Source organism: Lasioglossum baleicum, chromosome 6, assembly GCF_051020765.1.
Source record: "Lasioglossum baleicum chromosome 6, iyLasBale1, whole genome shotgun sequence".
NCBI classification, from domain to species: Eukaryota; Metazoa; Arthropoda; class Insecta; order Hymenoptera; family Halictidae; genus Lasioglossum; species Lasioglossum baleicum.
Genome location: NC_134934.1, coordinates 10,322,490 through 10,344,670, shown reverse-complemented (window position 1 = coordinate 10,344,670; position 22,181 = coordinate 10,322,490). Strand labels below are relative to the sequence as shown.

The window sequence follows — 22,181 nt, the reverse complement described above, 5'->3', positions numbered from 1 at the left end:
TCTCTCCCCTGCTGGGTCCTATTTCGCCCTAGATTTTAGCGGTGGTCCTGCCAGGTGCTCATCTAACCGGTACAATGCTATTCACTCCCGGGAAACACTTTCGGCCATTGTAATAATAACTAGACTGCGGGTTTTATGCATTTGTGACGAAAAGGGGCACGCACAGTTTGAAACAGTGGACATATTTGAAACATTTAACGCCACCGGCATATTAGTTTCATCTTAATGCGATAATTAAAAGAAGAAAGAAATTTTTATTTAGCGTGGAACGAACCTCGAATGCCGTTTTTGCAATTTAGACCAGTGGCAAGATTAAAAGAAATTATGTATGACACTATTTTCGACTTTCTAACATGATCAACTGTCACCTGGGTTCTCTACTATTTATAATGTTCATTAATGATTGAACCAGCATTTTTCAACATTGGAAGTATCTCTTATTCGCAGATGATTTAAAACTCTTCAGCATCATCTTACTCATCTTACTTCAACATCATCACGTTTAAGTTCGTGAGTATTCACATGAATTAAATGGCAATTACTTCATATTTTTTAGTGCGTTTTGTCGAAGTTGGTTTAATTTTTTTTTATAAAATTGTTTTGTAGACGAATTTTGAGGAAGTGGAATGAACTAGAATTTCATTTTCCGTGGCAGTAGCCTTTTTTAGATCTGAAATAAATTGAAATCGTACTAAATTCTGTCATATTTTATATCCTAGAATTGTTTGAAAATTTCCAAAAGCCATAATAATTGCATAAAGATCCGGAGGAGTCTAGTAAAGACATTTACACAGGATATATCGCTGCTCCGGAAGTATAATGACGCAACTGTAAAATTTCGTGAAATTGGCTTTATTGTGTTGGCGGGATCAAAAATGCAAGTCTAGATAAATAAATCGAGGCTGGTATTTATTATTTTATACATTGAAATAACTTAAAAGTTGCTATAATAACCCACAATATCTATAAACTATTCTCATAGAAGAATTTAAACGGAATCTTCAATTTTTGCAGTTTGTGTCATTATACTTCCGCAGCAGCGATATGTAGTTCGTTGAAAAATATTTGACACGTATTTTTTCTCATCCGCAATGATCCTTATCTGGGTGGGTGAAAATAGCCCTCATAGTTGGGGGTGGAAACTAGATGATCTAAAAAGAAAGTACACTTTCTTCGCAGTGTTCATCGCAAGTCTGACTCGTCATACTTTAATGGGTTAAAAGAACATTTGTAAAGCTGCATGGGCAGCGGCAAAGAAGAGTTAGGAAATCTAAACGAATCCTGAGAATTTGAAAAAAGATAGTATAGGGTCTATGATGCAAATTCCGTGCGCGATTCGACGCGGAGCATTCGGCGAGGATATCCGATGCCGTAAAGCTCCTTCTACGGGAGGCTGAATATCACTGAATACCGATGACGCGTTCTCGCCTCGAATCTCTCGAGGATTTTTCGCGCGGGTACGGATTCCGATGGTGGCGATGCGATTTCGATCTGTCGCTGGCTGCTCCGGTCGACCGTGAAGCAATCGTGAAAACGGCTTCGGGCGAAAGCGAAGAAGAGGGTCCGGTTGCGAGTCTGGCGATTCGCGAATTCGACGGAAATGGGACAACGGGGGAGTACCGGAGGTTTCTTCGTGGAAGCGACGGTGGATAGTGGATATTGGCGGGGAAACGAACGAATGTTCCCGAAAGCGGTTTCGATTCCCGGAGGCGCAGCCGATTAGACCCGATGACACACACTCGGCCCGGAAGTAGCGTCGACGCTCGTCGACGAGCGCGAGCGGCTCTTGGTTCGCCACAAAGAGTCCTTGTGTATCGAGACGATGCACTTCGGTCGATGACGCGACGCACGAATCGCTGGGAATGAGCTCACCTCGCCTCTTCGTCGACTGATAATGACGCCGACGTCGAAGCGCGGTTTTAACGACGTCGATTACAGTTATCGGCACTAGTACTAACCGCCGCTACCGTTTTTATCCGTCCTCTTCAGGCTCTTGTGGTTCTCTATCCGCCCTGATATCGGCGAACCTGCGGAACTAGCTAACTATATACTCTCTCCTGATGATTTTTGAAATAACGGAGTTAATCATTTCTTATTATAATTCTGTCAAATTGACGAATTTTGAAAAACCAAATAATAACAACCATAACACGGATCTTTAGTATTCATATATTTAAGGAGTTTCGAAATGGCCACCCTTTGCGCCGATATAGAGGCTCAAACGTGTCTTGAAATTTTCGGCAATGGGCCGCAGCTCTTCTGGCGTCATTCGGTCCCACTCCTGGTACAGAGATTTTTTCAATGACTCCAAATTTTTATGGGATCGAGCACAGGCCCTGGCCTCCAAAATCGACCATACGCTGTAGTCCATTGGGTTGAGATTCGGTGAATACGGCGGCCATTCCACGGATGTGATGAAACCTGGAAAATGGGCTTTGCACCACTCCTGAGTCGTTTTTGCCCTGTGGGCCGGCGCGGAATCCTGCTGTAACGTCCATTCTGGATCGCCGAGGTGCTGTTGGGCCCACAGAAGTACGACGGTTTCGAGAATGTCCCGTCGATACACTTCTTAGCTGATTTTGACCCCTTGATCCACGAAAACCGTAGCAAATTCTATTTTCCAGGTTTCATCACATCTGCGGAATGGCCGCCGTACTCACCGGATCTCAACTCTATGAACTCCAGCGTTTGGTCGACTTTAGAGGCCAGGGCCTGTGCTCGGCCCCATAAAAGTTTCGAGTCGCTGAAAAAATCTCTGCGCCGGGTGTGGGACCGAATGACGCCAGAAGAGCTGCGGCCCATAGCCGAAAATTTCAAAACACGTTTGAGCCTCTGAATCGGCGCAAAGGGTGGCAATTTCGAAACTTCTTAAATATATGAATACTAAAGGTCTATGTCATGGTTGTTATCATTTGGTTTTTCAAAATTCGTCGATCTGACAGAATTGTAATAAGAAATGTTTAACTCCGTTATTTCTTGTCACCCTGTAGAAACGTTGAGATTCGTGACACATCCAAAAACGATCGGAGGGCAGCTTCGGCAGGTTCGCCCTCCTATCAAGCGCCACCGAGCTATTTTCATAGGCTCCTCTTTTTCATTATTCGTCTACTTACGCGAAGAATCGGCGAGGAGGGAGAGGTGTCCGCGAATGCGAAACACTTGGTGACGCTTGGCTCTTCAAACTATAACGGATAATGTCGTAATCGGCTCGGCGATTACGAGAATGACTGCGGGGTGTCGTGTTACCCGCCGACGTGGATTCACGAGAAACGCTACTCTAGCACACGGCCGAACACACGGCAGGGAAGACTGATTTCTGGTCAGACTTTTGGCAAATTTCCCGCAACTGCCTCCCACCGTGGACCCCTCTCCTCCTCTCCTCATTCCCGAAATCGAATCGGCATTTACGATGGCGCTCCTAAATCTTCGGACCTCGTCATCGAGATACAATTTCACTCCGCCTTGTCTGGCTTTTCTCGGCCGTTCCGCTGACAACGAGGCGGAAACACGGATAAGACAGCGTCCGGAGGAATATTCACGAATCCAACGGGATCATCCGCGCGGTGGCTGAACGAGACCGCATTATTCTCTCGACGATCTCGGAGCCGACCGGAATCCCTAGCCAATTGCAAAACTAAGGTTTCCCAATCTTTATCGCCCTCTTGTCGATCGCGTTTTCGAGTTTTAATGCTCTCTGTTTTACAGCTTGCGCAACGAACCTGCAGCCTTCGGCGTGGTAAATCAAAACAGAATCACTTCTCAGGATTTCACAAAGCCATTTGTCTTCATAGATTCAAAGATAGGTTCCAACGAGTTCATTCTTTGGCGTCATTCTCCGCCGATCATTAACGTTCCGACGCAACGTGTTACCTACACCTTCTGTGGCTCGTTATTCTCAAATGCGAATAAACTCTGTTCCACAGATTCAAGGAGGGTTCAACCAGTTCGTCTAGAAGCACGAATCGGTCCAGCATTCTTTGGTGTCGCAAATCGGAGCATCTTCCACAAAAATGCCAGCAGTTCCCTAGAAACTGGTACGTAAACTCTCTTTTGTCTCGCAACATGAAAATTGTCCTGCTCGATTCTTACTGTAGTAGTTTTCAAAAATTCACGATTATACACTGGTGTTTCCATAATGGTTTCAATCTTTCTACCGGTTTAAAACGCACCTGCTCATTTCCGTTACAAATGCATGCAATCCGCAGTCTAGTTACCAAGTCTCCCGTCCAAGATCAAAGACTCGATCTCGTAATGCACTTTGGACGCGCTCCTCCGCGGTAGCAGCTAATCATTCCGACTTGTACCGTTTTGCTCGGCGAGCAGGGAATTATTCTCGGATTTTAATGAACTCTGTTTGATAGGTTGCGAGAAGAGTCCTGGCGTGTAAGCGTGAAAAGAAACGGTTCGTCGATGGAGGCCGACTCCACGCAGCGCCGCTTGAGGAGTGGAGAGAGCAGCCGAGAGGAGGAGTAATCGTGTAAAATAAAAGGGAGCCATGGCGTCGGGAAAACGGTAAAAAAGACGGGTAGTCGGGAGGACGCGGAGAGAAATAAAAGCGATATTTTTATATCCACGGGTGTAAGCTCGTCGGTGGCGGACGCCACCGGGCCTCGGCCTCTATTAATATCCACGGGCCGGGCTTCCTTTCGGCCTCCGCAGCAATTCTCTTTGCAACGGCGAACCAACGATCGGCCACCGGAAAGATAGTCTTCGATCCGAGAAAAAAAAACGAGCGTTAGGTAACGTCCGACTTCCGGCAACTTCCGAGTATCGGGTCGCGTCACTGTTCCGAGGGAACGGTCGCCCGGATTTTATTCTATTGGGTCGTCGGGAAAGTCGTGACGGATTGGCCAATACATTATTGATTGAAAATTACCCAGAAATACGTCACGACTTACCCGACAACCCAATATTAGGTCATTTCGTCAGTTGTCTCGTTCCTTGACGCTTTAACACTAAACCTACCACTTGCCGCGAGGTCGAATGACCGGTTTTAGATCTTTCATCTTACGATTATTAAAATTATCAAGTTGCTTATGCTACCCTGTTCAAAAAGTTCCGGAACAATTCAAATAATACACGTAGTATTCATTTATTTGTCAATTTCTATTTTGTCACCCTCAAAATAATCGCCATTGCTATCAATACATTCTTGTCAAGGTTTTCTCCACTCTTCAAAACATTCCAAAAATTCAATTTCCGTGACGGCATTTAATTCTTTCAGCGTATTTTGTTTTATCTCCTCGATCGATTGGAATCGACGTCCCCGTTGTTCTAATCGCGAAAAAAGAGAAAAGTCGCAGTTTAATTTCGTTTTTCGCACAAAAGTTAATGCAGATACGTTGCTCAGTGAATTTCAACATTATGAAAATCGCCGCTCGTTCGAACCTCAATTGGCAAAATCAACTGCTGTTTAAAAACTATTCGACTAACCTGAAGTAAGCAACGCAAATATTTTCTAAACAGGTGTAGTAACTACATAGAATAAAAATAAGAGAAATAGCATTGCACGGTTCCTCGTAAACGAGACTGTCCTGGAACTTTTTGAACAGGGTAGTATGTAAATTGATTCGACAAATTTCTTTATTGAAGCACATCTTGTGATAAAAATTGCACAAAATCTACATAAATACAGCGCCCGCTGTAGCGGTAACGTCGTCCCGGACAAAAAGACAAATTGCCGCCCCTTAAGAATATATATATTTTTAAATAAAGGTACAGATTTGTTATTTTCAATAAAACTCAAATAATTTTATTTAAATTGTAATAAAAGCATTTATTTAGAAAGAAACATATAACATAACATAACATTGACAATGAAGCAGTATTTGTACTGTAGAGTAGAAATTAATTAAGAAATATCTGTACCTAGCCATATAATTTTTTACATTTTTAAATGCTATTAAAAATGTGTATTATTGCAACAATCAAAATGCCATTGTTTTGAAAATAAAACAAGGTAACATCAACTACGCAGGCTCTGATAAATAGAGCCTTGTCATTTTTGTAAGCTAAAACATTTTAATCGCTCTTAGCGCTCGGTAGGTTCAGTGTTAAATTATCATTAGAAGATTTTCCTTCGCGTATGGGACGACTGAATAGTTTGTTTATTCGATAGAAGAATGTTCAATAGACGTCCTGTTCGGAAAATGTATATCTTCGCTATGATAATGTCGTTTTTTCCGCAAGGGGATATGTTGCATTCGATGACGCATTGATAGCGAACGCGTTAAAATGTTTGTCGATCTACAATCACGATCTAAGCTCCATAGACTGTAATCACTGGTTCTAAACAGTGATACAGCTGTTATTAAATTCTTCTCAAGCGATATAATCGAGCTAGCTTTGACGGTCTCACGTGACTTTGTACTGCTATTCTCATATGGCATATCGAGACGATTTCAATTGATAAGTAATTGTTTAATTACACTACAAACTACTGCGTATATAGCACCAATGGTGGTGAATAAAAGTACTGTATACATCGGCAACAAACGGAAATCTTCAGATTCGCATTCTTATTCTTTCGAAAGACATCTTAGCTTTAGAGAAAGCACATTTCGGTGTAACATCATAGCTGAACAGTCTGCAGGACAATGTACATTTAAAGAATGAAAAAAACTTTGGCGTGCTTATATTTAGTAGAATCAAATCTTTATTCTAAAATCATTGAACGTCGGAATGAAATAATATTAGAACCGAATTCTGCAGGAGAATGTACATTTAAATAATTACAAAACTTTGGCGTGCTTGCATTTAGTAGAATCAAATCTTTATTCTACAATCATCGAACGTCGGAATGAAATAATATTAGAACCGAATTCGGCAAGACAATGTACATTCAAAGAATTGCAAGACTTCGGCGAGCTTCTATTTAGTACAATCAAATCATTATCCTAAAATCATTGAACGTCGGAATGAAATGGCGTTAATGCTGTTAATATTAGAACCAAATTTTGTAGACTGGAATTTTTGTAGTGTTCGAGCTCGGAAGCTAGGAGACGAAAGCGTCGAACGTCTTTATCGCGAGGCGGTTGTCGCCGCTCGTGTCCGCGAATGCACGGCCGGCCGCTGCGCTGGCCTTGACTGCATTTGCATTTGCGCGCAAAACGACAGAAAAAAGTATATCGCGAACGAGTTTCGTTGCCTTCCAGCCGGACAGCTCGAACAATTGAACTGGTACTGGTGGTCGCGGTGAAAAACTCCTGTTCGTGGATCGGCCGGGTCTCGAGGTGCACGATCGCGCTCGGAAACAGGACATGGGACACGGGTCGGTTGGGATCGTCTCGTATCGGCGAGACTCGCAATTCGAAGTCATAATGCTAAATCGAAAATATTAGCCGCGGCTACTCGATAATTTCTAGGATACAATTAATGATATCTCTTTATGTACTGTGCAGTAGCGCGTTATAACTAATTGGGGCCTTGGGCAAAGTAGAATTTCGGGGCTGCAACTAAATAACTTTACGAGAAAAACGTAGAATTTGGATCTTGGATCTTGGTTTGTGTTCGGGGCCCCCTTTTGCTTGGTCAGTGACTTTAATCGTTCGTATCCCTTTTGGACCAAAGTGAAAGAAGAAATTTGATTCTTACTTGAGTCTTCTTATTTCATCGATTTTTAAATGATAAGTAGGTAGACAGCGGATCTTTATGCAAAATAAAAATGTTCTGCCTGAATTGTGATAAACTGGAATGAAATAGAAATTTATTCTCTTTCTTAGTACGTTTTATAGGTTGAAACTAATATGACAGTAGTTTTAAATTCTTCTGATATATTCATTGTTTCAAATTGCACCCACTCATTTATGTCATAAATGCACAAAATCTTACAAAATTTCATTCTTACTTGATTCTTCTTATTTCATCGATTTTTAAATGATAAGTAGGTAGACAGCGGGTCTTTATGCAAAATAAAAATGTTCTACCTGAATTGTGATAAACTGGAGTGAAATAGAAATTTATTCTCTTTCTTAGTATGTTTAATAGGTAGAAAATAATATTACAGCAGTTTTAAATTCTTCTGATATATTCATTGTTTCCACTCATTTTTGACATAAGTGCAAAAATTTGGAACATATCACAGACAACAACATTCCTAGACAATTTTCGGAGATTTTCCATTCGTCGACTTTTTGCTTCCGTTTTTGTCACCCTGAGGTTCATTCGCACCCCGTACACGGAGACAAGGTTAAAACCATCGAGCAGCTGATAGTACACACGCACCATGATGTACCTCGTTGATAAAAAGTTCGTTGGAATCTAAGTGGAACAGCCGGGGTGCTGTCAGTTGAACCGAAAGTCGAAACGCATTCGAGTGCCGTGCCGTGTGCAACCGGTTGGTTTTCCCGCGATCCCTTCGCCCCTCGAAACTTGTATCTCCAAAGTATCTAGGCCAAAACACCCACGGCCACCCAATTTCCGACCGCGTTCCCACCGCTGTTTCTCAGCTAGCGAGCTCGGTCGTTCGAGGACCAGAGTTTTCCTCAAGCGCGATTTTATTGTCCTGTTTACTCTCCACCTTCGAAAGTTGCACAACCCTTGAACAACAACATCATTCTCCAACTACGAAATAGACGATTCTCATCGTCGCTGCTCATATAACAAAATCAACACGCTAGAACTAGACGAGAACGATTCACGCGCGACTACCGGCCCGATAAGATTAATTGCCCGATGCCCGAAAGACCGCGGATGTTTACGCAAACTTCTATCGCACGGTGGTCGAGCACCGAGAATTCAAAGTAAAATAGATTCTTCCGGTGTAGGAGCAGCCGATTCTGCTAAAAGATCCGTTCTATTCTCCGCCGTGGATCTTTTTATAAGCTGCAAAGTCGCGGGGATCGGCGATCTAGTTGGAAAACGATATTAGCTCTGTCTTCGTTGATCGTGAACCCTGCTCTCGTATTTCTGACCGACGGCGCATCTGCCGCGGACGGAACTGTGTCAAGATTTAATGGAATCTATTGTTTGCAGGTCAGCCGGATCTATCTCGCGGAGGATCTCTGCGGTACTTTGATCGAGCTGTGGACCACGTCGATCAGCGACAGCGTCTGGATCACGAGTTTCGACGACGGTGCGGTTCAGGGTACACATTACCACGAAAACAAGTAATTCCGCGAGGCATTCTTAGAGTCTGAGCCACGAATATCGCGTCACGTATAATAACGTGTCTGCACTAGGGTGGAATTCACTAAATACTCATAAAATCGTTTTCCTTGAATATCTCCTAAACTATTTTCCGCGTCGAAAAATGTGTCAGACAAAATCTGTAGATCTGGACAGGCTGCGTCTTTTATGTGCTATCACCTTTTTTCGTAAAACGTACGGTTTCCGAGAAAATTGAGAAAAATGTCGGACCGAAATCAAATTTTTTCTGAAATGTGAAGACGAGCCACCCTAGTCCGCAGCTTTAGAGTCTCAACTGTGGACCAAACGAGCGAATGCTGATTTACGTTGATTCTGAACGAATTATTCGCTCATGGTTCGTCGTGCAAACGTTTTTCAATGCGGGAAGCGAACGAGTATTCGCTGGATTGGTCTAAACGCACCGTAACGAGTCGAATCAGTAAACAGCGTCGGCGGCGACACGGTCGCAGGTGGAATCGGCGATTGGCGAGCGAATCGGTGGAAGGTGTTGGCAATCCGTTTGCCAGAGCATTCCTCGGCGACCGTCAACGAACCACCGGCCGATTGATACGAGGATTTATTGGCTGAATAGAATGATTTCGAAGCGAGAGCCGCCTAGTCGCGAGGCGCGTCTATCCGCTCTCCGAGTTATGTAAGCTATGTATTCGTGGTATTTTGGCGAGCAACGCGTGCAGCTGCGGATGCTGGCGTTCGCCGTCGAGACCGAGCGATCTTAAACAAACCGAGCTTGTTTCGTCATCGTCGGCCAATTGTTATTCCGCCGTTGTTGAATCGGGTTCCGTTGCGCTCGCGTTTTACACCGCATCGTGGCGATTCGGCCCCGCGCGAGAGAGAGAGAGAGAGAAAGAGAGAGAGAGAGAGTTCGATGCACAAGTCCCCCGACGAATCTAGCCTTCGTGGAAACCGTGGCTTGCACCCTCGCCTCCTTTTGCTTCCTTTCTATCGTTCGGCAGAATTACGACGTTGCAGCCGGCGACGTTCTGCACCGGATTCGGATTCGAATCAGCTATCGCCACCCTCTCCCGCAATACAGGTTGCGCCAAAACAAGCGTCGCGAGACTTATTTGCAGTTTCGATCGTCTGTCGACCATGTTCATCGCTTTGTTCGATATACATCTTCTCAGTTAATCCGGATGCGAGCACATGATACCCCGTGGGCCACTGATTTCACGCCTATTACGATCGGGAGCGAACAAGCCACGCCCATTCGGGACGCTTTACGCGAAATAAGGAGGACTAGTCCGCTGAAGAAGGGAAACTATTCAGAGTTGGGAGTTACTGTGATGTTCAGAGCTGGAGTTTTAGTCGAGTTCAACTCTGAGCAACGAAGCCACGCCCACTCAAACCACTGTGCAAGGAAGAAGATTCCTTTTTCTGCTGGTCGTCGTAGCGATATTTTTGAGATTGTAGTATCCGAAGATCAGAGACGTAGGCTGCTCTGTGGGGCATTGCAATGGCCCCGTTCAAGTCAGGAGCAACGAAACCACGCCCTCAAACCACTGTACAAGGAAGAAGATCCCTTTTTCTACTGAAAAGGGAAGAATTCGGAGTCGATAATGATGCTGATCGTCGCAGCGACATTTTTAAGATTGTAGTATCCGAAGCTCAGAGACGTAGACTGCTCTGTGGGGCACTGCAATGGCCCCGTACAAGTCAGGAGCAACGAAACCACGCCCACTCGGGAGCCCAAGATAAGAAGGAATAAGATAGAGTCCTAGGACGACGTGCTCCAGGGCTTTTTAGCGATCGTTGGCCATGCTCAGTCTAATCTCAGCTTCTGTCGTTCAATTCGAAACAATTACGACCGATCGAGTATTCGGGCTCGGAGCCGCGGAAACACGATACCGTGCGGTTTATCGTAAATCGGAAGATATTCCTCGGTGGCCGAGAAGCCCGACCGCAACGGCGTTAGCCGTTAAAACGTTGCGATAACTTGCGTCGAATGGACGCGGCTTACATCGGACAGGCTGGACGGCGAGGCAACGATTTTAAGCCGTGATTACATTGCGACGCGAAACGGAGCCGCGTGAAATCGGGCCTGCTAGACATAAACAGAATTCGCGAACGGTGACTCGACGCGGCGCGGCTTATTTTCGATAATGACGAAAATATCGCCGGTCTCGACACCCGACTTGCCGCAGTTACCATCTTCTTCCTCCCCCATCTGCTCCTCTCTCTCTCTCTCTTTCTCTCTCCTCTCCGTTCGCGTTTCGAGCGAAGAGAAGAAAAAGAGAAACAAAAGGAACGGGGCGAACGTGCAATAGCATATATTTCCCGGCGGAACGACGCTTCTTTTAATAGAGACCGTCCTCCAACAGATATTTACGAAAGTTTGTTTCTATGTTTAGCGGGAATGATGTGTAATTTACTTCGGATTCGTTTCTCGCGCCGCGATACTTCATTTTTCAGCGGCGATCCGGTAAATCGCTCTCTTCCCACGCGCCTGGCAGAATCCCAGATGTTGCCACATCCGTGTGTTAACCTTTATCGGAAGGAAGTCGCCGGTTCAGGGTGTACGCGAAGGTATTTTCGACCGAGGTTGGGCTACCTGTTACCGTCAATCGTTGCGCAATATTGTTGCCGGTCCGAGAAACTGTCACATCCCCCCAGGGACCACGCTTTTATTCATTTATTTTCCAATTAACCGGGCTACCGCTTGTTTACCGGACGACGCGACAAGAGTTCTCGGATCGAAGATCGAATTCGTCGCCTTGGACGTTCAGCTTCAACACTGGCACCCGCACAATTATGCCACTCGCGGACGCTGCAGAGGATAAACAAACAATCTTTGCTGCATTTTCCTCGATCGTCCCGGAATCGTGCTAATAACGAGATCTCAATCTGCTGTCCATTGCTATCAAAGCTCGATACAATGCCTGAGAACGTCGTCTATTCCAGTTTCATCGCTAGACTGCGAGCTTTATGCATTTATGACAAGAACGAGTAGCTGTAATTTAAAGCAGTAAGAATATTAGAAGCATTTTCTTCTTTTCACAATCTAGTAAACACATTAAGAAAGAGATGAGCTCCCGTTTCACTCCATTTTGTTGCAATTCAGGTACAACATTTTTATTTTGCATGAAGATCCGCTGTTTGAATGAAATGAAAAACTATTTTTAATGGGGACAGCCTTTGTAGATCTAAAACGAATACTCCCTCTGTCCCGTAATAATAGTAGCAAAAGAAAATAAATATAGAACGCAACAGTTATTATCAAGAAAACTAGATTACACATTAAACAATAAATTAAAAGTATTACTCCTAATTTTTATTTTGAGCGAGCTTAAAGTTATTGGAGCCATCGTTCTTCATTGCTTCCATCGTAATTTGTTTTTTTTACCTTACTTTTATAAATTTTTATGCGGTTGTTTACCTTTGAAAAACCAACGTGGTCAACTGTAAACAACTATAACTTGTAAAGTAAGACGAAGTAGGAAATTATTCTTATACGGTTATTTAAAGGAGATTGTACCGAAAATATTCCTCTTTGTTATAGCCTGTGAATTTTTCGGAATAAAAAGATATCCTTTGCCAAATATATAAAACTTTTTAAATCTGTCATGTAACATTCACAGCATTATCTTTTAAATATATTATTATTATAGTAATTACTAAAAGAATATATGATTTCTTATTGGGAAGGGATGCTCTATATCATACAAAAAAGAAAAACAAAAGAAAATATGGAACGAAACGATCAGGACATCGCAGAGAATCTAAGCAGTTCTGCCAGGTGAAACATGCTATGTACTTTGATAACGCTCAACATTTTCATAATCCATAAATGCATAAATATCCGCATAACTTATCGCTAGACTGCTGATCTTCATGCAAAATAAAAAATGCTTGCATTGATTGCAGGACACAGGAGCCAAATAACAATTCTATTCTTCTTTTAATTATCCGATTAAGCTGAAGCTAACACATTGATGTCCTCAAATGTTTTCAACATGTCCACTGCGTTAAATTACATGTATCCATTTTTATCAAAAATGCATAAAAGCCGCAGTCTACTTATCACAATGTTTCATTCCCGTGAATCATCGATGTCAAAGTTCAGTTAACACTGGAATAGAAAGAGCGATTTCTTTTCAGCTGGACAGCAACGGACAGCAGATTGAGATCTCGTCAACACGATTCAGGAACGAGAGGTCTTGCGAGGAACGTATTATGTAGCAGGATAACTCGGTCAACCCGGCCGATAATTAAACAATTGTCAGCGACGACGATGCAGGCGAAACGTTGACGAATCATTGGTGAAACACGCGAACAGTCCTCGTTAAAATCGCGTTTCGTTCCAAGTGAAATTCCACGGTCATAGGCAGGGCGAGAACGGTAATTAACCCGCTAACAGGAAATATTAATGAATATCCTACGCTCGTTATCCTAGTCGGCGATTAGACACGGGAGAAGCGACCGCTAACGATGGAAACGCACTGTATACATATCGTCGTAACGTTGTAATCGGCTAACGACACGCAGAATTTATGCCGAGTCCTTGCACGAAGCGATAACGTGCATCGTCCGGCCGACCAAATATCGTGTAACAGCACGCGCGCCCACGTTGCACCCAGTGCATCGAGTGCAAACTGCGAACAGAGGAAATCTATGCGATTATGCGACGAGTGCGAGAACGCGACTTGCCGGCATTGTCCTAGGAGAGAGATCAATTCTTTCCGAATGGATCTTCCTTCGGCGGAGAACGTTTTAGCAGTTGTTCATAAATAGACTGCGGATTTGGTGCATTTCTAACAAAAATTGTAGAAGTACAATTGAAAACAGTGGACGCATCTAAGAAAATTGAAGAACGTCGACGTATTAGTTTCAATTTGATAAAATATTTCGAAGAAGCAGGGAATTTTTATTTAGCCGCTGTGTCTTGGAATCGGCGCAGACATTTTGGGTTAGCCCTGGTTCGTCGACTTGCCGGCATTGTCCTCGGAGAGAGATCAATTCTTTCCCTTTCCAAAAGATCAATTTAAAATCAATTGCAAAGTTTGCCACCGAACAGACAAACAAACAAACAAGAAAGCGAGCTAATAAAAACGTGGTAAAAATTGGAATTCGCGCGGAGACCATCGGAAAGATAAAGAGGAATTTCAAGAATGTATTTTGCACAAGAGTGATCCAGATCTATTTATGCATTGCAATAAACATCTAAGTCGGTTGGCGTTGTCTGTTAGTTTTAAATCCAGAGAGGACTCGATCGCGAGAGAATAAGCTTCGTAGATGACGCGAGTGTGGAGCTCGTTTCGAATTTCACGTAGTCCGGAGAGAAAAAAGCGCGCGAGAATCGTGGAGGACGAGCCGACGAGCCCCGAGTCTAATTCTTTTTCTCCGTCGCGTCGCTGCGACGACGACCCAACGGCAGGCAGACCCGACGTAGGCATGGAACAGCACGTGCGCTCGTCGATCGGTATTTTTATCGATCGACGCGAGATCGCTCCCTCCGCGGAGGAAAACTTTATTTTCGCGGTGACCAACGCGGCCCAGGAAGCTAGAACCCGCCGACGACACGGTCGTCGTCGTGGTTCGTGGTCGTGGTCGTGATCGTCGTCGTGGTCGTCGACGGTGCCTTCGTCTTCGTCGTTGTCTTCGCGAGCGGGACTCGACCCGGCTCGCGCGTTTCGCAAAGGCACCTTCTAGAAATAGAACGCCCAAATAATTTGCCTCGGATTACCAGCGACGCGTCGCTGCTTCTCCCTCCCTCCCTCGTTCTGTCTCTCTCCCTCTCTCATTTTCTATCTTCTCAAAGCACTTCATCGATTTTTTCACAAATCCCAACGATTTCACTGTCCCTTATCGATTCCACGATTCATTTCGAATGTACAAAATTTGAAACGAGTATGTCGATCACATCTGCATCGCATACTCTATTTCTCCTAGCATCAGGGCTTTCGAAAATGGTTTCTCCTACCCAGGGACCATAACTGTTATAACTAGACTGCGGATTTTATGCATTTATGGGAAAAATGAGTGGGTACAATTTAAAACAGTAGAAAGATTACAATGATTTAAGAGTTCAAATCTATTTTCCTCAGCTTGTTAAAATGATTAAAGTAAGAATAAACTGTTTATGTCGCTCCAGTCACTTGCAATTGGTGCAAGCAATTTTTATTTTGCATAAAGATCCGCATTTTTCAATGATTACCTGTTTTAATCGTACACGTTAATCAATCAATCTTGATTAAAATTTTAATCGATTACTACCCACCTCCGGATATGACATTGATATTATACCTTGTGAGATACTTAAATGTTCAGTAATTGATTAGATACCTACACATCTAATAACGTAAACAATATTTTCAATAATGGTACAGCAATTTCTAATGGCGCCTCAGACTCGCTACTCGATTGCTAAGGGTTAAATCTTCGTCACGAGGCTAGAAGAAGTGCGCACGTTCCCTTTTATAAAATTGACAGGTAAACACGGTGACACAGATCGACGTTACATGAATCTTCACTTGAAAAATAATTCAAATCTGCTTCCGTATTCCCACTGCAGTGTTAATCTAACTCGCCTTGTTTACAAGAGACCGCAGAGAGTTCTCCCACGCAAGATATCGCCGCACAACTGCAACCACGAGATGTCTTGAAAAGGTATCCGCACTCGAACGATATCTCCTATAATCGGCAACTCGAAGTAAGAAGTCGGATAAGCGTCGAACGATGTAATTAATGTTTACGGGGCTGACGGTAAAACGCGCGGACGCGATCTATAAATCATCCGGACGGTTACGTGGCGTCGAGATCGCGAGCTCGGTTCTCGCAATTACACGCGATTAATTCGTAATCTCTGGCCGGTGGTAGCCGTTTGACGTGTCCGAGGACTCTCGTATTTCTCTCCTTTCCGAGAAACCGGAGGGCCGCGATCGCAAATGCGACCGGACGTCGCGTTAGCCTTCGCGACCTCGTAAAATAAACGGAGCACATGGCTGCTAAGAGGGCCAAGTTCGAGACGTCGATCGCAGGATAAAACTGTTCGACGCCGTTTCTGGATAGGATCCATTCGGGCGGTCGATCGCGAGGTAAACTCCGATCGAGCAGAGGCCGCGCCGAACAGATTCGGAGCGTAGCTGCGCGCTCCGTGTTCCCGAAACTATCGTCGAAATAGCTGGACCGCGGATCTTTGTGCAAAGCAAACATTCTCCGTGTCGATTGCTAGAGAAAAAGTCCTTTCTTTCTTTGACACGTTCACGCGGGGGACACAATTCTTCCATGAAGAAGTAATACAATTGCTTGGAACGAACCTCGAATGCCGTTTTTGCAATTTAGATCAGCGAAAAGATTGAAACAAATTGTGTATCACATTATTTTCGACTTACTAACATGATCAAAGGAAAAACAAATCTGCTACTCGCAAGTAATGCAGACATGTTTTGCTGTATGACATTATTTTCGACTTTCTAACATGATTACTAGACTGCGGATTTTATGCATTTATGACAAAAAAGGGGTACGTACGATTTCAAGCAGTGGACATGTTTAAAAAATTTAACGCCAATTTTTATTCGGCTCCTGTGTCTTGCAATCAGGGACCGAAAATAACAATTATTCGAAAATTTTCTACGATAAAAATTATTAATAAAAAGTTGATTGTTATTCGAAGAACAAAATTATTGAAAAATATCGATTTTTATACTTTTTGGTTACAAGTAACAGTTATCAGTGTCCAGGAAATTGGATTCTCCTCGATACCTGTTATCGAAGAGGAAAAACTGTTTCGATTGCTCAAAGCAGTTAGCAACGAGAGAAATTTATTTCGATCGCTCATAACAGTTAACGATGAGAGAAATTTATTTCGATCGCTCATAACAGTTATTGATGATCGAATTTCTTTTCACTTGTGCATAATAATTATTGATGAGAAAATTCATTTTGGTTGCTTATTTAATTACTGAGTTGTCTTCTCTTTATCGGATGGAGCAAGCTTGTGAAATTCATTGAGAAGGTTTCGTACAACAAGACGAATCATCAGACCGTAAGAACAACACAGAATCTGTTTGTTTGTCACATTAAATTTTGATTGTAGCAATTAATTTAACGAATAAAAAATTTATGAAATAATTGAAATTGTCTACCATTTGAATGTTGTACTATTGAATGATAACTATTACAAATTTCCTTCACCAACAACTGCTATGAACGATCGAAATAAATTTATTTCGTTGAATAACTATTATGAGCGATCGAAATAAATTTCTCTCATTGATAACTGTCATTAGCGATCGAAATAAATGTCTCTCATCAACTATTATGAGCAGACTGCGGATTTCTATGCAAAATAAAATTTTTATACGTCAATTGCAATCTGTAGGAGCTAAGTAAACATTTATTTTGCTCATTAACAGTTTTGATACGGTACTAATAGTATATCGTATAATAGTATACCGTATTCAATCTGTTTATTGTTTAGAATTACACCTACTCATTTTTGTCATAAATGCATAAAATCCGCAGTCTAATCATGAGTGACCGAAATAAACTTCTCTCAACGATAACATTTATCAACAAGAGAAAAAATTTTCGTTTACTGATAATCCTTATCTGTAACTCTACGATATTTTTCTTTTTTGTTATGACAGTTATAGTCCCTGCTTGCAACCAATGCAAGCATTATCTATTTTGCATCAAGACCCGCAGTCTAATGATTAAAGAAAAAGCAGATCTGCTGTGCAGCTGCTTGCAATTACTGCGGACAAGTTTTTGTTGGGAATGGGGTGCTGATTAAACAAAGTCAGAGTTAATGTTCGAAAAACAAGACTTTATTCAACGGCTCGGAACGAAACGTCTTTCCTTGAAGAGGATCTGCAGCAGACTTACTAAAACTGACCTGAGCAATACTTGACTCTCGAAAAAGGAAACGGGGTCCTATATAGTATATCTATGGGCCTCTGTCTTATTTAGTGGCCTTGGTGCGTCAAGGGTTTTTCCAGGCAAGACCCTCTTACAACACACACATCTGGCTTACAGCCCTTATACCTTATTTTAAGAAGGTATTGTAAAAGTAGAGGCGATTTTGAAACTGTCGGTAAATCCAACAGTTTTGTTTCGCATACAAACCCGCAGTCTATTTGTCACGATGACAGTATTACTTCGATCTTATATAGGGATTTGCTAGGGGTGCTTGTTCGGCAGTCAATGTGTGAACAGATTAGGGTTGCCAGAAATGTTTTAACCAAATATAGAAGAAGTAGTGAAAACTGCAATTATGAGATAGGCTCAAAACAGAGGAGTTCAAGTAGAAGAGGTACACAGCACATTTTAAACATTTCTATTCAAAGATTTTTGAAAATTCCTGTAGGTACGTAAAGATTAAGTTCAAATATAGAAGACCCATATAAAATATGTATAGAAGATTCGCGTGCTCGATCTCGCCATAAACGCAGAAAATCCCCGGTCTAGTAATCACCGATCTTTTAGCTCTGTGAGGTTACTGTTACTTGTCGCTCCAGCGTTTGTTCGTTATTGTTATTGGCGGAGAAGCGAGAAGAGAGGAGCACAGTGTGCAGATACATAGGTAGCTACAGAAACGGTATAAATATCGCGCGGGACAGACAAAAGGCGACTGAGAAGCACAATGTAAGAAACGTTTTACTATGTCGGACGCGATTGAAGGCATTCCAACCCCCTGAAATACATCGGTCGAAAGATCCGCGCGTGGTTCCCTCCCTCTTTCTCGCGGCGAATAATAATAAACATGGCAGTGAAAACAGATGTACGGCCAGGAGAGCGAAACATCGACCGCGAAATTCGACGTAATAGAGCGCTCGAGATTTCGTAACCGGTTGCGCATCTCATGCGCGACGAGACGGGAAAATCCGCGGTTACCTCCCGCGCGAAGAAAGTTTGAAAATCCTCTCGAAAGCCGTGGTGTCCGAGGGCACAGCCAAAAGCTTCTCGTGTTACAGCGCGCCTCGTCGCCAAAACACGGCGGCGACGACGAGCCGCGCGTTTCGCACGTAGTTGGCAGCGATTTCTACCGATGCGCGTGAAATAATTTGGCGTTTACTCCCCGTTACGTAACCGCGGCTCCGCAGACACCTTCAGAGCTCTGCCGATCGGATCCATGGTTTCTCCAAAATAATTCTTAGCGAGAACCGCCGAACGATCCGAGAAATTCCTAGCGGGCCCTGTCATCAACGTTTGAACTTTGATTATTCGGAGCACACGCGTCAAAGTCTCGCGTAATAGCGGCGAAAACTTACAAAAGGATAATTTACACACTTCGGGGTAAAACAAAGATCGTTGTGTTAGGAATCTCGATCTTCGGAAGACACTTTGCGATCGGCAAACTTCGTTGAACCGGCGCGGCGATACGAGGACCACGTGTCCGCGAGAAAGTCCCGCGTTCGGATAATCGACGGCGAAACACGAGGAGCACTTTCGTGGAGCAGCATGTGGTGCGTGTGTGACACTGTTTGATCTTTGATCTCGGCGTAAGCTGTCAAAGCGGAATCGTCGAGAGCTCACCTTCTGGACGACGAGCGGGGTGCCAAAGTCCTTTCCGCCCTGGAGGCGGAATCCCCACGGGGATCCGTCGAATCTGGAGAGCTTGACGCTGATCAGCTGGGCCATTAGCACTGATTATCGTTTCACCTGGTCGACGATCAACAACCGACTCCTCTCGGGTTCAAACTTGCGGCTCGGAGGAATAATAATCGACGAAACGTAGGAGAGGGAGAAACGGAACCGAGCGATTTGGCGGCGCGGATACAACTGAAAAGCGGAGACGAGAAAGTCGCGAGGAGGTTGCACCGGTCGGTCACGGTTGACGTCTGGCTTGGGCGAGGAGGCGGAATCGCGCGCAGTTTAGCTAGAACCGAACTGAACCAAACGCGGAACGACGACTGTGAAGAGCACCGTGAGGCGAAGCGCGGCGAGGCGAGGCGAGGCGCACGTACGTGCTCGAGGAACGCGCGGACCGAAGTAAAGGTACAACGAGACGACGAGACGTCGAGGACGGTCAGTCGGGCAGCGGGGCCTGCCTGCTGCCTGCCTGCCTGCTTTGCTTCGGTGCCTTGCTGCCTTCCTTCCTTCCTTCCATCCGATTCGACTGCACCGCGGCGGCTACGGCCATGGGGCGGGGATGGGGATAACACGCGGCAACGAACGAGACCGCGATCCGGAATCCCGCCGCGGAGGGGACAGGGTGGGTGGAACAAGCGCGACCCACCAGAACCCACGTACCGGTACCCTTCTAATGGATAGAGGGAACTGTCCCTCTCGCGAATAAACCCATGGGGTCGCGAAAAACGGGTTACCCTGGGCTGGTCGACAACTCATTTCACCGACAACTGTTTTCATCAACGATTGGACCGATAGTATTTAACTTTCGTCGACACTGTGTTTTTAACCGACTTCGAAAAAGGAGGAGGTTACTCAATTCGATCTGTATGTGCCTTTTTTTCCGCTTTTTTTTTCTATGTACGTTCACCGATTACGTCGAGATGGATGGACCAATCGGAACGAAACCTTTTGCATCGTGTACTAAAAAGTATAAAATAATTTCCATTTAATATATGTGAATACACACGAATTTAAATACAATACAATCTTTTCGGAGAGGCGGCGCAAATATATTATTATTTAAATATGAATATATTAGTATTTAGAACAATTTAAGGATTTTCGTAATTTCCAGTGTCGAAAATTTTCAATTTTGCGCCGCCTTCGAAAAGATTGTATTGTATTTAAATTCGTGCGTATTCACATATATTAAATGGAAATTATTTTATACTTTTTAGTGTGTTTTTTCGAAGTCGGTTTAATTTCTTTTTTAAAAGTTTTTTTTTATCATCTACACGGTCAAATCGTCGACAAATGTCTTCATCGACACGGTTTGGCTGACACAAACACGGTCAAATCGTCAATGAAAACAGTGTCGGTGAAATGAGTTGTCGTCCAACTCAGGGTAACAGGGTTCTAGGATTGTAAGGGTGCGGAATTCGCCTTATCATTTCTCGGTAATACAAGCACGGGGGTTTTCAGTAGTTAAAAATGCGCGGGAAAAGATGGATCTAGGCCGCAATCGGCCTGAAAGGTCCTGTTTCTACGTTTACGAGGCGTAATTTGCATTATTCGGAAGCGTACAACTGCGCATGTACCTAATTTCATAGCTACGTGATGTCGAATAATGCAAATTACGCCTCGTAAACGAAAAAATAGGATTTTTCAGAGAGATAGAGCGCCCTAGATCGATCTTTTATCTAGCGTTTTTTACTACCGTAAAAACCGTGTTTGTATTATTGAGAAATGAAAAGGCGAATCCCGCACCCTTGCAATCCTGGAAACGAGTCTACCGCCGTAATGGCCGTTCGCCCAGTTTGATCAGCCACGTATTTTTTGACGTACTCCCATTTTCTAAACATTGAAATGTGATGGAACGTTTTAACCCTTAGCACCACTAAAAATTGCTGTGTCATTATCCAAAAAATAAAAACGTGGTAATATTGTTTGCATTATTAAATATGTCGGGACCTAACCAATTGCTAAACATTTAACTACTGTATGAGGTATTACATCAATTTCATTTCCATAAAATGAAGAAAGTTCGAAGAATGTTTAATTTTCGAGTTAAAATAGCTCCGAGTGCAAAGGGTTAAATTGTCCCAGTTGTTCCTAAAAACTGTCCCGGTCACTTGGTGGTTGATGAGAGGGACCGGTAATGTTTGGCCAATGACGGACACAAGGATGGGTGGCTTTTTTCCTAGATGAATTCCTTCCGATCGGAATGAACCACTTGTCAGAAAGTTTTTCAGAAGTGCATATCGCAAGTAGATTGCGGATCTATTCCAGATAGCACATACCGTCTTAAAGACGTTAGTTTTATACCAATTTTAGGTCTGAAGTCTTACGTCCTAAAAACACTTCTTTAAGATCATAAACAGTGTGGTTTTTAAGTAAGTAAGGTTTTGGAGTAACACCACGTAAAATTCACATTATCTCTGAACGTGGAAATCCGAAAATTTCTGAATCTGACGACGATCTTTCTGTTCCAGCTGGCATCGAGAAGAGAAAAGCACCTTGCT

The 22,181-nt window shown here is 43.5% G+C and overlaps 1 protein-coding gene and 1 long non-coding RNA gene across 9 annotated transcripts in view; one reads left to right on the top strand and one right to left on the bottom strand.

Annotated features, from left to right (window-relative positions):
- The window catches only part of LOC143210030 (PDZ and LIM domain protein Zasp), a 49,804-nt gene extending 29,608 nt beyond the window's left edge, over positions 1–20,196 (bottom strand). For 3 of the 8 annotated variants that reach the window (XM_076426459.1, XM_076426461.1, XM_076426462.1), the window contains exon 1: positions 19,624–20,195. In XM_076426459.1, the coding sequence (XP_076282574.1) occupies positions 19,624–19,728 (105 nt within the window). In that variant the 5' untranslated portion in view covers positions 19,729–20,195. Of the gene's footprint in view, positions 1–3,113; positions 3,254–19,623 lie in introns of those variants that run through there. The other 5 variants (XM_076426464.1, XM_076426468.1, XM_076426463.1 and 2 more) reach the window with 4 other exon arrangements.
- LOC143210046 (uncharacterized) lies at positions 3,288–6,459 on the top strand. Its single transcript, XR_013009178.1, has 3 exons — positions 3,288–3,639; positions 3,706–4,034; positions 4,362–6,459. It is a non-coding gene; the product is annotated as an uncharacterized LOC143210046 (long non-coding RNA).
- Positions 20,197–22,181: the final 1,985 nt, after the last annotated feature.